This window comes from Trichomonas vaginalis, chromosome IV (genome assembly GCF_026262505.1).
Source record: "Trichomonas vaginalis G3 chromosome IV, whole genome shotgun sequence".
NCBI classification, from domain to species: Eukaryota; Parabasalia; order Trichomonadida; family Trichomonadidae; genus Trichomonas; species Trichomonas vaginalis.
The window spans coordinates 19,559,871-19,574,506 of NC_067206.1; the positions used below are offsets into that span (position 1 = coordinate 19,559,871).

The window sequence follows — 14,636 nt, forward strand, 5'->3', positions numbered from 1 at the left end:
ATCTTACGCCCTTCCAAAAATATGTATTAGAAAGATAAATTTTAGACTTTTTGAAAGAATTGTTTTTTTGTTGAGCGATTTTCTCATATTTAATAATATATTTAAGTTGGCGTATCTTACGCCTTTCCAAAAATATGTATTAGAAAGATCAATGTCAAACTTTTTGAAAGAATTGTTTTTTTTGTTGAGTGATTTTCTCTCATTTGATAATATATTTAAAAAAAAAAAAAAAAAAAAAAAGGTAGTGGGGCTTCCAGGCACTTCGTGCCTTCTAGCCCTGAGGATGATTGATATAATGAAGTTTTTTTTTCTTGGGGTGGGCTTCCAGGCACTTCGTGCCTTCTAGCCCACATAAATGAAGTTCTTATATACGGGTCTTCCAGGAGCTTTTCACAAATTATATATGTTTTCATGTTTTGTCGAAACTTCTTCGTAAATTTTTGTCAAGACTTCTTCGTAAATGTTTTGTCATGATTTCATCGTAAATGTTTTGTCAAGACTTCTTCGTAATGAGCGTAAATGACCAAAAATAATGTTTATGTTAGCATGTTAGATCTAACACGTTTTCTAACATGTTTTCTAACATCGTAGAAAACTCATGAATTTCATCGTAAATGTTTTGTCAAGACTTCTTCGTAAATGTTTTGTCACTTTTCTGTCACTTTTCAGGTAAAAACATTTTTATTATATATATAAAATGAATTTTACAAAACCACCGTTACCCTTCTTTGGAAATAAGAGTAGATGTAAAGATATTCTATTGAGAGAACTTAAGAAACTACCGAATGGTCTAACATTTGTAGATTTGTTCGGTGGAAGTTTCTATATATCCCATTTGTGCCATACAATATTCCCAGACTCAAAGATTATATGCAATGACTTCGACAACTATATGGACCGTCTCAAACATATACCAGACACAAACAATATATTGAAAGAGTTAAAAGAAAAGATACCTATAGGTAAGATGGAACGTATACCATTAGATAAAAAATATATTGTAGGTGAAGTTTTGAAAAAAGCAGAATATATAGACTGGGATAGTATATCTGCTAGACTATTATATAGTGGTTCTATAAGAGTTCATGACATTGAAACACTTATGTCAAAAGTTTTATATCTTAACTATACAAATGTTTTCAAAGAGGACATAGAAAAATATATTGAGGGTATAGAGTTTGTGAGATGTCATTGGACAGAGTTGTATGAAAAATATAAAGACAAGGAAAATATTTTCTTTATAGTGGACCCGCCGTTCTATAACACATGCGATTTTCAATACCAAGTAGACTGGACTTTGAGAGACTCTTTAGAAACTTTAGACGTTATACATAACCATCCATGCTTTTACTTTACATCCGATAAAAGTGGTTTGGAAACCGTTATGAGATGGTTAGAGGACATACATGACTATGAGTTTAGATATGACAAGATAGAATATGAGAGAGGTCCTATAAACCGGAGAAAGTGTCATAACAAAGAAATTTTACTAGTAAGTAAATGTGGTTTGAAATAGGACTACTTGTTTTAGGTTTTTTCCATTGTGTCATTTATTTATTTGACGTGGCAGAAAAGTACAGAGAATATGAAGATGAACCAATGCCTGCAAATGTTCAGCATATGTACTCGTAAGAGATATTTTTATCTAATATTAAATGGACGCACAGAACTTAGCGAATGCACAGCAACCTGGACAACCAAACCCAGAGAATATTCCAAATGAAGTTAGAATACAAACTGCAATGGCAAACTATGGTCAAGTGCCAACAGATGTACAAATGCAAACTGCCATGTCAAATGACGCTGCGTTAGGTTTGCCACCATGGTATGCAAATATGAGATGGAAAGAGTTTTATACAAACCCTGAAGTGGGATATAAACAACTTTATGCAGATGACGCGAACACAGGAGTTGACCCAGAATATGTTTTCTACCAGAGGAGAAACAGAATGTATGAGCTCCAGTTAAAAAATGCTATGGAACTCAGAAGGAAACGTAAGAGACTAGGTGGACATTAGATTTTTACATATAGTAAAATGGGTTTCTTTGGAAGAATATAAACTTCTTTCGAAATGTGGAAGAGGTATATGGAATGGAATAAAATCTGTCGGAAAGGAATGGACGGAGTCAAAAATATTGGTAAAAGGGTAGGTCAGTTTTGTTGGTATTATACCTAAAGACCCTGAACCAGAAGAACAAGCTCCTGTTATACAACAGCCTGAACCTGCACACAGTCAAGTTGGCAACCAAATCCAACACCTCAACCGTATTAAAAAATTATATTTTTACCGTTCGATAGTAGTTGTATATGAAACTAAGTTCTAAGTAAAACGCATGGTATAATGGAATTATTCTTTTTCTTCCATCTGTAGTAAACCATACTTGAAAGTCTGAAATACTTCCACTTGGTGGTTCGTATAACTTTGTAGGTTTTTCGTAAAAGTCATTTGCCAAGCATAAAAAAGAGTTTTGTGCACCAGAAAATGAAGCATGAACGATAATAGCATCTGAGTCGAAAACATTTTCATACGTTCCATTAGGGTTTTCGACTTCATAAAAGTTCGGGTGTACTGGATATGCTGCAGGCTGATTTAACATCCTCAAAAATCTATACCATGCCAAGTTGTTATATTTTGTAGAAATATAAACGTTTTCTCCAAGGTCTTCTATTCTATTGATTTTAACAGTTGCATTTTTCCTGTCATATAAAATATCGAGATGGTACTCTCCTTCGTCAATGTTGTACTGTTTTGCATATTCGAGATAGATATCGTTTATTTTTTCTTGAAAAGCTTGAAGAGTTGTTTCTAAGTTTACAAGCAAATTCACTTGTAAAAGTTTTCCCTGTTCAAATTTCTCATACGTACGTTTTTCTTTGTTATAGTATCGAACTTCAAAACCGACCGTAAATGGGAAACCATGTATGGCTTCTGAAATGAACTTCATTCTACGAAAGCCAATAGCTTTTGTGACGGATGGGTCTCTTAGCCATCTCAATGGGTAGTCAAAACGATAGCCTTCATGCTTTACGGTCTCTGTCTCAAACTTTTGACCGACATTAGTAAAAAGTTCATCTAATGGTTTAGTTGTAGCAACTCTTGAATTTTCTTTTTCTATTGGAAGCATATTTTATCTAGAATAAAAATGTCGAAAGAAAAGCGTCTATGAGAGAAATACAACACAACCGACAACTCATTATGCAAGCTCTAAATAAGAACACAACAAACTTTTCAAACTATTCTAAGATATCTGAGTCATTGAAAGAAGGAAACTTAAAACTGACATTAAACCCAATGACAGATGAGTTTCTGTTTCAAGACAGTAAGAACCATACTGTTTGTATAAATCCAACAAAAAGAACTTTAAACGAGAAACCTATAGATGAACTTCTTTTGAAAGCAGATGTTGACAACAAAGCAGACAAAACATATGTAGACGATGCAATAGCAAAAGAAGAAGAAAGAGCTGACAAAGCTTATGCAACAAAAGAACATACTCATCCTGAACTAGCAGACAAAACATATGTTGACAATAAAATGTCAAGTGAAGTGACAAGAGCTGACAAAGAATATTCTAAAAAGACTCATACACATACCATTGCAAATATTACAAACTTACAAGAAACCTTAAACAGTAAAAGTGACGTTGGACATACACATACCATTGCAAATATTACAAACTTACAAGAAACCTTAAACAGTAAAAGTGACGTTGGACATACACATACCATTGCAAATATTACAAACTTACAAGAAACCTTAAACAGTAAAAGTGACGTTGGACATACACATACCATTGCAAATATTACAAACTTACAAGAAACCTTAAACAGTAAAAGTGACGTTGGACATACACATACCATTGCAAATATTGCAAACTTACAAGAAACATTAGAGACAAAAGCAGATAAAACATATGTCAATGAAATATACCAAAGTTTAGTTGGAACAAAAAATATTGAAACTATTGTTGGTGACTTTTCTGTCAATGAAGAAAACAAATATTTTAGATGGCAGTTTGTACACTCCTTAAAAAATGGTATACGGTATAAACTCATTCCGAAAAATAACAATGAAATGTATGTAAGCTATAAAAAGAACGATGGTACACAAGTTAAAGTTCCATTAGACAACAACTGCTACTTAAACTTATATGGAGACGAACAAAAGAAATATTTCCGAGTTTATGAAATGACAGATATGACATTGCCTGACCCAGCTCCAGCACCATACTATTATGACTATGGAGATGACGTCAGAACACCACATGTAGATGAACAAAAGCTAACATTATATTTAGATTTTTATAGATATAAAAGATATAATGCAATAGAAAAAACGAGAATAGTATACTATTATGAAGATGACAGAAATAAATCTTATAGTCAAGATTTTACCTACCCTGAAAACATAAGATTATATTATAAAAATATTCTGACTTAAACCAGAGGAAACCTGAAATAGTTGCACTATATTTTAAGTTCAAAAGAGACAATCCTATAATATCTCATATGTTTGATTTAATGAACCAGTAGGTTCTATTTATACATCTATGGAAGCAAGAGGTCCTCAAGTAATGTTTGGTGTTGGTGCATGGACTCAAATAGTCGACAGGTTTTTGTATTGTGCAAACTCTTCAAAGGAAACAGGTGGAAGTAAAACGATTTCAGGTGAAAATTTACCTGCACACAGTCACTACATAGATTTAAGTACATCTCAAGCAGGTTGGCATAAGCATAGATATTGGGATTGGTCAGGAATGACAAAAGGTCAAGGATATGATGTTAAAGACAACGTTAAGTTTGCTATAAATTGTTACTGGGATGACACTCAGGGAGAAGGAAACCATACACATTTCGTTTCAGGATATACGCAAACAACGGGACAAAGTAAAGAATACATGCCACCTTACATGACAGTTTACGCATGGTATAGAATTGCTTAGTCGTCATTTTCAACTTCTTTAGCATATTCGTCAGGAGTTGTCTTATATTTGTTAGGAACTGTCTTTGAAAGTATACCACCTTGAACTTTGACAAGTTTGAAACGAGGTCTGACAATAGTAGTTTTATCTTCTGCTTGCAGTCTGTACATTTTGCCATGTTTGCCTAAAACTTCATAATATTCTCTTGTATACTTTCTTCTATTTTTACGAACACGAATGTGAGTACCTGTCGGTTCCCATTGTTGTCATAGTCAATAGTATTTTCATATGGGTCACGTTTAGGTATTTCTATTTTTACTTTGTCACCCTTCCGAAGTTTGAAGCCTGGCATTCTTTCTTGTTTGTCTCTTTTGACTAAACTATTAAATATATAGTCTTTCTCTAAGTCGGGGTTGTTTTTCATTTCTTCGGGGGAGTGGTTTCCCAAACCTTTTTGTTTACGGCTATTGTAAATATTTAAAACTTGTCTCATCTTTGCCATGGAGAAGTGTCTATACTTGTCGTCATATGACATTTCATTTGCTTCACCACCTTGTGGTTGGTTTAAGTCTCTTAATATTTTTATACAACTGTCAATGACACCAAGAGCAGAATGGTTTTGGTCGACAATGAAATATTGGTTTACATTTTTTGAACGCAGATAGTTTTTTACATCATCTGATTTGAAAGAACTTTCACAGTCAGATGTCAGATTTGTTGGATGGTATTTGTCAACGAATATTGTCAAAGCTGCTAAGATATCTAAAATATTTTTGGACTGTAATGGTATGGCTTCACAGTATCTTGTGTTTTGACCAACAAATATTAGCCAGTATGGTGGTCCATCTGTTCTAACTCTCGGAATGTTTTCCAAGATATCCATAAACCAAGCATTCGGTGTTGAACTAAAGATTTTTACCATGAGTGCTTTCTTTGTTGCCTTAGAAACATAGGGGTCCTTGTTTGGATTCGTCATTTTTTAACCCATAAGAAATGGGTTTATTTGGCGCGTTAGCAGGAGTTGCATCCAGATTTTTACCCGCAGTGGGAACAATAGCCAGAGGTGTATTTGGAGTTGGAAGGAAGATTTTGAGTACATTAGGTATACTTAAAGAGAAAGCACAACCTATTATACAAACTGTACAGAAAGGTTGGGATGTAGCACGAGATGCAACAAATCTTATTCCAAATCCTGAAACAAGAGGAAAAGTTCAAGGATGGATGGACAATGTAGGAAGACAAGCAGGAAACTATTATAACAAAGCAAATGACTACTATAACCAAGCAGGACACTATATGGACCAAGGTGAAAGATTCTTTAACAGAGGATATAACCATGCACAACAATGGGTAAACAATAACCAACCTCAACCGCCTCAAACGTGGGGAATGTAAAATTTTTTACTGAGATGAAATGAACAATACAGCATTGAGACAAATGGGTTCAAGATGGATTTGTCGGCTTCCAGCAGTTACACAACGTGTTTGTCAAGTTCTTCCTATACCTCAGGAAGTTTTAGACCGACTTAAAAAACAACAACAACCAGTTGAAAACAAACCAAACTAAAATTTTTTACTGAGATGAAATGACCGAAGAAGTTGAAACCGTAGATTTGACACCACAAACAAAAAGTTCAGAACCATTGTCAAAACCTGTCAAAGAACTTACAGATGAAGAGAAAAATTCAATAATAGAAGGTGCAAGGTCTGGAAATACAAACCCTAACTATAAAGTCACTTTTCATAGAAATGGAACGGCTAGTATCTCAAAAAAGAAACAGACTCTCACAAATAAAATATTGAAGTCTGAAGGAGCTTTCGAGACAACAGATGGAAAAGTTTACTTCACTGACCAACAGTTCATTATAGAACATCTCATTGACTTAGAGTCGAAATATTCTAAACTTTACAACAAACACAAAAAGTTGAAAGGAAAACAAAAACAAATGGCATATGATATTTATGAAGATGTTGACGACACAACCATACCTGCAAGTGAGGTAAAGTCAGAGGAACCGAAAAGTGACGAAAAACCAATAGAAGAAGGTGAGCCAAAAACTGAAGATAAACCAAAACCAAAGTTTAGTCTCCAGACTAAACCAAGTCAACCTTCATTAGCTGGTATGGGTTGGCGTCAAAGACTTATGGCAGCAGGCGGTTATGTAAAGTAAAGAAAAAAAACATATTTTTTTATTTTTATTTGAAATGTACGCTGAGTTTTGTTGGAGACGACCGTCAGACAACTTGTTTGTTAGATGAGAAATATGAAATGGCATACCATTTAAAACAAAATATTTTTAAAAAAACATTTTTTTATTTTATTTGAAATGTACGTTGAGTTTGTTGAAGAAGACCGTTGGGAAACTTGTTTGTTAGATGAGAAATATGAAATTCACTGTTCTGAGCCTTTTGAAGTCAGAAACAAAAAGACAAAAAGAGTTTTAAGCGAATGGGAGCAAAATAACGGATATGCTAGGATGAGTATGAGTGGGAAACGCTATTTTAAACATATTGTCATTGCAACTCATTTTATACCGAACCCTAACAATCTACCTTTTGTAGACCATATAAACCGTATAAGAAACGACAATAGACTTGAAAACTTACGCTGGGTTACTTGTTCTGAAAACAATAAGAACAAAGGCAAATTTCGAGATATTGTATTCGAATTTGTCGACGAACTAGAAGATGAAGCAATTGAAATTACAGACTATGGCGAGCATACGTTTGAGTTTTACTACTATAGCGAAGAACAGGACTCTTTCTACCTTTATACCGGCGTAAACTATAGAAAATTACAAGTATATTTTACTAAGGAAGGCTATGCTTATGTAAACGCTAGAGATACAGATGGAAAAAACGTTAGACTATATCTTAACAAATTCAAGAAGCTATATGGCATACTATTTTAAAACAGTATATTTTTACATATATTAAATGTTTCAGGTTGAAAAACAAAGAACAAAAGTAGCAGATACAAAACCGTTAGACTATATCTTTACAAATGCCGGTAGGACTGTATCAGATGAAGAAATTTCATCCGGTGCTTACAGGTTTGATTATCCAATTCGTTGGCTTCAAAGTCCTTCAGATGCAAAGGCAATAGGATTTAGAAGAGTTTTGTTTTCAAATAGAACTAACGCATTTATGTTCGCAGTAGATTTTCATGGTCAGTATAAAGGTGATGATGCGTCTACATAGGACCAAATTTTGACGAAATGAGAATCTTTACAGTTCGTTCAGACGAAAGTCTTGAGAAAGACTCTAAATGACTTTCAAAACTCAAATAAACAAATACTATTGGGAATTTCAAGAAAAATACGACTCTTTACTAAACGGAACGTACTATCTGAAACTAGAATATGACAAGATGAACTCCACAGTTTTCATTTCAAAAAGATTGAAATTAACCCTCCAAGAGATCACAGTTTTTATTTTTGGCAAGTAGACAAACGTTCTTGGGCACAATTTCTTCGGTTGCTAAACCAGAACGAACCATTACCACCTGACGGTCCTTTTAAATTTATACATCCACCAACAGATTTGACAGTTTATAGAAACGTGTTCGACCCTCACAAAATGTTATGTGTCATGCAAGTTTCAGTTCAAGCAACAATAGTTTTCTATGTATCGGTAAGGACTTTTATGACTTTGCTTCTAAATATCTACGAACCACCTAGTAACAGTTTCTCTGACTTTCAAGGTGGGTTCACAACAAATGGTGTGCAACAATTATTCCATTGTACTATGACTTTTATCTCGAATTGTCTTTCATATATAACTACGGAAAAGTGCTGAAAAAGTATTGAAAAATAATGTTTAGGGTAGATGGGTATATCTAACCTCTTTTCTACCCTCTTTTCTACCCTCTTGAATTTTCATGAATTTCCTTAAGATAGAAAAAAATATATTTTAGGCGACCAGGTCACTCGGTCACTCGGTCATTTTAACTTCTCTGAAAAAGTGTGACAACATGACATTTGACAACAACACAGGAAATAGATTTCATCGTATATTTTTTGTTAAGACTTCATCGTAAATGTTTTGTTGAGACTTCATCGTATATGTTTTGTCGAGATTTTTATCGTATATGTTTTGTCGAGATTTTTATCGTTGTGGTCCGACGGTTAAGCCACAAACGAATGTCCGACGTCCCACCAAAAAAAATTTTTTTATTTTATTTGTAAGAACAGTATGACAGTCGAAGCAAAAACGTTCACGAACAAATCTAATGGCGAAACATTCACAAAAGGCACTTATAACGGTATTGAAGTCTACGTAGAGACAAGGATGGTTATATAAATGCAACAAATATGTGTCAGCAGTTTAGGAAAGACTTTAGGAGGTTGTTGGAAAATAAGTCCTGGGAAGAGTATTTTGAGGCATTTTGTGAAGAATATACCAACCGCGGAATTCCGCGGGTTGCTTTTTTATACACAGTTCATGCAGGAATTCCTGATGAAATCAAACAGGTTAGAGGAACGTATGTAGACCCAAGACTTGTAAACTATATAGCAATGTGGGCTTCTCCAAAATATTGTATAGCAGTTGGAAAAATTCTGGACTCCATAGACAAGAAAGTTCATGAGAAATATAGATGAAGAAGAACTTGAAGATACAGTAGAGAATGCTAAACCTTTGTTCGAAGAAGAAGTTAGAAAAATGCATGAAAAACAAATAGAACATGAACGTGAGATATGTTCTAGTTATAGAGACTCGCCATACGAACTAGACCAATGGGAACAAGAAGATTTAAAGAGAGAATTTAGAGAATATGAACTCGCTAAGATAGCATTAGAAGCTGCAGAAAAGAAGTTAAAAGTTTGGGGTCGTTTTGTACAAAAAATATTGTGAGTAAATGAACCATTTTTTTCGGCAAAAATAATGTTTATGTTAGAATGTTAGATCTAACCTCTTTTCTAACCTCTTTTCTAACCTCTTGAATTTTCATGAATTTTCATGAATTTCATCGTAAATGTTTTGTCGAAACTTCTTCATCGTAAATGTTTTGTTAAGACTTCTTCTTCGTAATGAGCGTAAAAGACCCAAAAATAATGTTTATGTTAGAATGTTAGATCTAACACGTTTTCTAACACGTTTTCTAACATCGTAGAAAACTCATGAAATTCATGAGTTTTGACACTTTCACAAAAAACATAAAAAATAAAGTTAGTTTTTAAAAAAAATATTTTTTATTTTTATTGTAAGAACATGTTAGCAACAACAGCACCAAACTCTTTAGTCATGAATCCAACATCTATGTTAGTAGAGATGAAAAGCTTCATTCCTTCTTCATATACTTTCGAAATAACAATCCAGAAGATAAAGCAAGAACTTTTAACAAATAATTTAGATTGCACCGCACAGGATGAAACAAATGGACAGTATCTTTACGACATGCAGGACCTCATCGACCATCTACCCAAATTGCCTGAAATCCAACAACAAAAACTCACTATTCCAGAATTCGATGAAATAGAAGTCGGACTGACTGACTCAGTAGAAATAAAGAAGTTCATTCGTAAGGTAAACTATGAGTTTCTAGGATTTCATTGCAACCATAAGGTTATGGACAAAGACTGCGATATGGTATATAAGAACATCTCTGACATATATAAATCTGGGGAGTTTAAGACCTACGACAACTTTGTTTCGTTAGTTGCAAAATGTGTATGGGAAATAAGAGATAAAGATAGAAGAGGTAAAGTATGGAACGAACAGATAAAACCTGCATGTTTTGAGTTAAAGAAAACCATTGACGCTTTAGTCATACTAGCAGGTAAGGTTTCAATGTACAATGCTAAAATGAACCCGCAATGTTCAAAATGTAAGGCAGCAATGAGGAAATATAACTACTCCGTCAAAGAGATAGAAAGAATGAGAAACGACTATGCAGACTTAAAGAAAGAAGCAGAAAAACCAGCAGAAGATAAAATGAACATGTTAGAATTTCTGAACAAAAACTATCCAACAGCAGAAGATTTCCTTCTATCTGATGTCAAGAAGAAATATAAGAGACTTTCGGCATAGTTAAAACATTCGATGTACTGACAGAGGAAATCGAATACAAAACTGTTTAAAGTCTCACGAATTCATAACGTTTACCATGTAAAACGCTTATAAAATAACTGGGGTGGAGAAAAGAGGTTAGAAAAGAGGTTAGATCTAACCTTCTAACATAAACATTATTTTTGCTGAATTCCGTATGAAATTTCATGAGTTTTGTGTGTTTTAGACCATGTTAGAAAACGTGTTAGAAAACATGTTAGATCTAACATTCTAACATAAACATTATTTTTGCTGAATTCCGTATGAAATTTCATGAGTTTTTGTTGTGTTTAGACCATGTTTAGAAAAAGAGGTTAGAAAACAGGTTAGATCTAACATTCTAACATAAACATTATTTTTGCTGAAAAATGACCAAATTTCATGAATTTCCTCATAAGATTGCTACCCTCGAAAAAACCGAGGATAGAGATTCCGTATGAAAATCATGAATTTCCTTAAGATAGAAAAAAAAGTTAGTTTTATTTTTTTATTTTTTTATTTGTATGTAAGAACAGAAAATGTTAAACATTGAGTTTGAAACAGTTAGAAAGATAGACAATGAGACCAAAATAGTTAGAATAGGTGATTTAAACGTAAGATACTCAAAGAAATACAAAAAATATTCTTTGTCAGACATTTTAACACTATCTGAAAGAAAACATCCCACGACTGGGTTAAAAATGCTTCTACTCAGAAAATTTTGACAAAAAATCCTGAGCTTATGATATCGGTAAGATTCTATGGAACAAGAGCATATCTCATCGACAAAAGTCTTATACCAGTAGTTTTGTTCTGGATTGACCCAGTTGTTGGATATAATTTCATAACATATGGTTCATTCGATACGGAACGTTGCAGTGAAGGCTTACTTTACATCGTTCAGAAACCAAAGGACTTCAATACAAAGAGATATAAGATAGGAAGAACATTTAATATAACTCAAAGATATGACAGTATAGTCAATAGAGTTAAGGTTGTGTTTGTTAATGATATGAGAGCTGCTGAAACAGAACTACTTGAAAAGTTTGAGAAAATGTATGGTGCTCCCACGAAAGGTAAAGAAACGTTTGAAGTAGATGAGATAGATAGTGCTATAAAATTATTTGACGAAGTTGCTGAAAAATACATGTAAAGCGTTTATTTTTACGCTTGACTTCAGATGGCTCAGGTAGTTCCTAACTAGCTCATTTATCTCTATAAGGTAGATTGCCTCATCTGCTGGGTCTATGTCGGTCATTGTTTCAAGACAAGTCTTTTACTTTTTCAAGACAAGTCTTTTACTTTTTCAAGACAAGTCTTTTACTTTTTCAAGACAAGTCTTTTACTTTTTCAAGACAAGTCTTTTACTTTTTCAAGACAAGTCTTTTACTTTTTCAAGACAAGTCTTTTACTTTTTCAAGACAAGTCTTTTACTTTTTCAAGACAAGTCTTTTACTTTTTCAAGAAATTTTTTGGTGTAAAGTTCTCAAATTTGAGAACAGTGGTCTTGATTTCAGACGATACCCGTACTTTTTCAAGACAAGTCTTTTACTTTTTCAAGACAAGTCTTTTACTTTTTCAAGACAAGTCTTTTACTTTTTCAAGACAAGTCTTTTACTTTTTCAAGACAAGTCTTTTACTTTTTCAAGACAATGTCCGACGTCAGTCAGTAAATTTTATCGTCCAACCTTACAAATGTAAACTTATATCGTTCTATTTTCTTCACTAGGGTCTAACACCAAAGTAACCTATGTACATGAAATTTCACTGCATAAAAGGAAAAAACCTGCGCGAATCGGGATTTGAACCGAGGTCTTCGACGCCTGTAGCGAGGTAGCCCATACCACTGAGCTATGAGCCGCTTGCATATTTTTAAGTAAAATATAGTATATTTGTCATATAGTGAAGGATGACCAAACTTAAAAAAAATAACGCTAATTTTATTTTTATTTATTTTTTTATTTTGTATGTAAGGACAGATATGTCAACAACAGAGAACACAACAACAGTTATAGTCCATGAAGCTATAAATGAAGAATACGAGTACATACAGTTTAACAAACAACTCCGTCTCATTCGTTCAGTCAAAGACGATATGTACCAAATGCAAAGTATTTTGACAGCATGTTTTGCTCCAGATACTAAGCTTCCTAAAGACTGGTTTGAATTAAATAGCACTCATGAACTCCTCAGTGAGTTTGAACATGTAGAACTTAAAAAAATGTACCAAGACAGACAAAACTTACCATCACATCTAAAAGGTATATATGTTCATAAGTTCCTAGTTAGTTCAATAGCAATGTGGGCTTCGCCTCGCTATGCATGGTATGTTTGTAAACTTCTTGACGAACTTTGTACAAAGCAGAGAGAAGATATGATGAAAGAAGACAAAAGCATTCAGAAAAGAATACCGCGTTCAGTACCAAAAGGAAAGGAAAGAACTATAAGTATATGATTTATACTGAAGAGATGGAAAATGAAGAAGATAAAGATATGGTTATGTTGCATTTAGTCAGAAGAAACAACAAAAGCTTTTACGACCTTGCTAAGATTTACAAATCTGACAGAAATTGGTTCTATCGCGAAAACTTACCGATTTCAATGACCCCAAATGAAGATGTGAAACAAATAGTTCAAGATACGTTACCTCAAACACACTATGATATGAAAGGTTGTACAATACTTACCTTCAAAGAAGATTTGCCATTGTTAAAGGAAAAAATAACAGAGTATTTTGACAACTTCAAACAAGTAGGGTAAATGAACTCTTTATTTTTCAAGCTTGACTTTTTACAATTTGAACTTTGTTTGCGTAGATATGAATTCTGAAAGAAGTATGAGGGTCTTGTATGACTTTGTACTTCTCCCATAGTTCATGTCTGTCAAACTTACCTGCCATGGACTCTTTCATAAGTTCCATGAAATCGTCTTCGGACAATCCGGGGAAAAGTATAATGTCAGTAAGTATTCTTTTAACATCCTTACTTAAACTCTTGGCTGTCTGTACACATATTACGACTGAAATGTTAAAGTGTCTGAGCTTCTTAAGAATTCGACACATGTCTTGTTCTCTGTTCTTTAACAAAGGATGAGAAGCAAAGTCATCTAAAATAAGAAGACATCTATGAGGGTATGTCTTCCAATCGTAAGATTGCAATTTCTTCGAAATGTATTCTATCTCTTTCTGTTTGTTTCTGAAGTGTTTCTTCTCTAATATTCTCTGCATTTCCTCATTTGGGTCTTTAAACTTCGAATTTATATACTCATTTATAGCATTGTACTTCAAAACTCTTCTTTGGTACTTCTTTATCCAATCTAACAACTCAGTATCCTTTATACATACTAACTTAGACTTCTTTATAATATCTTTGAACGAATTGACGGTTTGATCGAATTGACCAGAAGTACTACAAATGACAACTAACTCATAAAATGGGTTCTTCTCATCTAGTTCTTGTTGTTGTGCAGCCATTTTAAGATAAGTGAAAGTCTTACCCGACCCAGGTGGTGCGATTAGACCTGTTATACCATTCTGAGCAAATAAGAACTTTTCATGTATGGGTTTTATCTGAGCATTTTCTAACTTCCTCTTGTTCTTGTTTAAAACATTCTCAAATTTTTTGTCAATGTCAGCAAACTTTTTTTCTAACATATTTTTAGAAAAATTAAAATTTTTATCTTTTTGA

At 33.5% G+C, this 14,636-nt stretch overlaps 4 protein-coding genes and 2 pseudogenes across 6 annotated transcripts, besides 2 other annotated features; 5 read left to right on the forward strand and 1 right to left on the reverse strand.

Annotated features, from left to right (window-relative positions):
* Positions 1–217: 217 nt before the first annotated feature.
* Positions 218–309: a terminal%2Cinverted (terminal inverted repeat of Maverick-3 transposon ID:TVAGG3_0129370).
* Positions 218–14,636: part of a mobile genetic element that runs on past the window's edge.
* Positions 1,656–2,018, forward strand: TVAGG3_0129380 (uncharacterized protein; the record flags this gene model as incomplete). The annotated part of the gene is made up of 1 exon (XM_051223875.1): positions 1,656–2,018. One exon carries the CDS (start codon positions 1,656–1,658, stop codon positions 2,016–2,018), a length of 363 nt encoding a protein of 120 aa, XP_051108861.1.
* TVAGG3_0129390 (uncharacterized protein) lies at positions 5,917–6,318 on the forward strand (the record flags this gene model as incomplete). Its single annotated transcript, XM_051223876.1, has 1 exon — positions 5,917–6,318. One exon carries the CDS (start codon positions 5,917–5,919, stop codon positions 6,316–6,318), a length of 402 nt encoding a protein of 133 aa, XP_051108862.1.
* Positions 10,135–11,046, forward strand: TVAGG3_0129400 (annotated as a pseudogene). Its single transcript has one exon. A coding segment is annotated over exon 1 (912 nt).
* TVAGG3_0129410 (organellar and viral DNA polymerase type B) lies at positions 11,756–12,103 on the forward strand (the record flags this gene model as incomplete). Its single annotated transcript, XM_051223877.1, has 1 exon — positions 11,756–12,103. A coding segment is annotated over one exon (348 nt), but the record flags the coding sequence as incomplete, so codon positions are not given.
* Positions 12,932–13,710, forward strand: TVAGG3_0129420 (annotated as a pseudogene). Its single transcript has one exon. A coding segment is annotated over exon 1 (779 nt).
* TVAGG3_0129430 (protein of unknown function, DUF4106 family) lies at positions 13,727–14,602 on the reverse strand (the record flags this gene model as incomplete). Its single annotated transcript, XM_001297617.1, has 1 exon — positions 13,727–14,602. One exon carries the CDS (start codon positions 14,600–14,602, stop codon positions 13,727–13,729), a length of 876 nt encoding a protein of 291 aa, XP_001297618.1.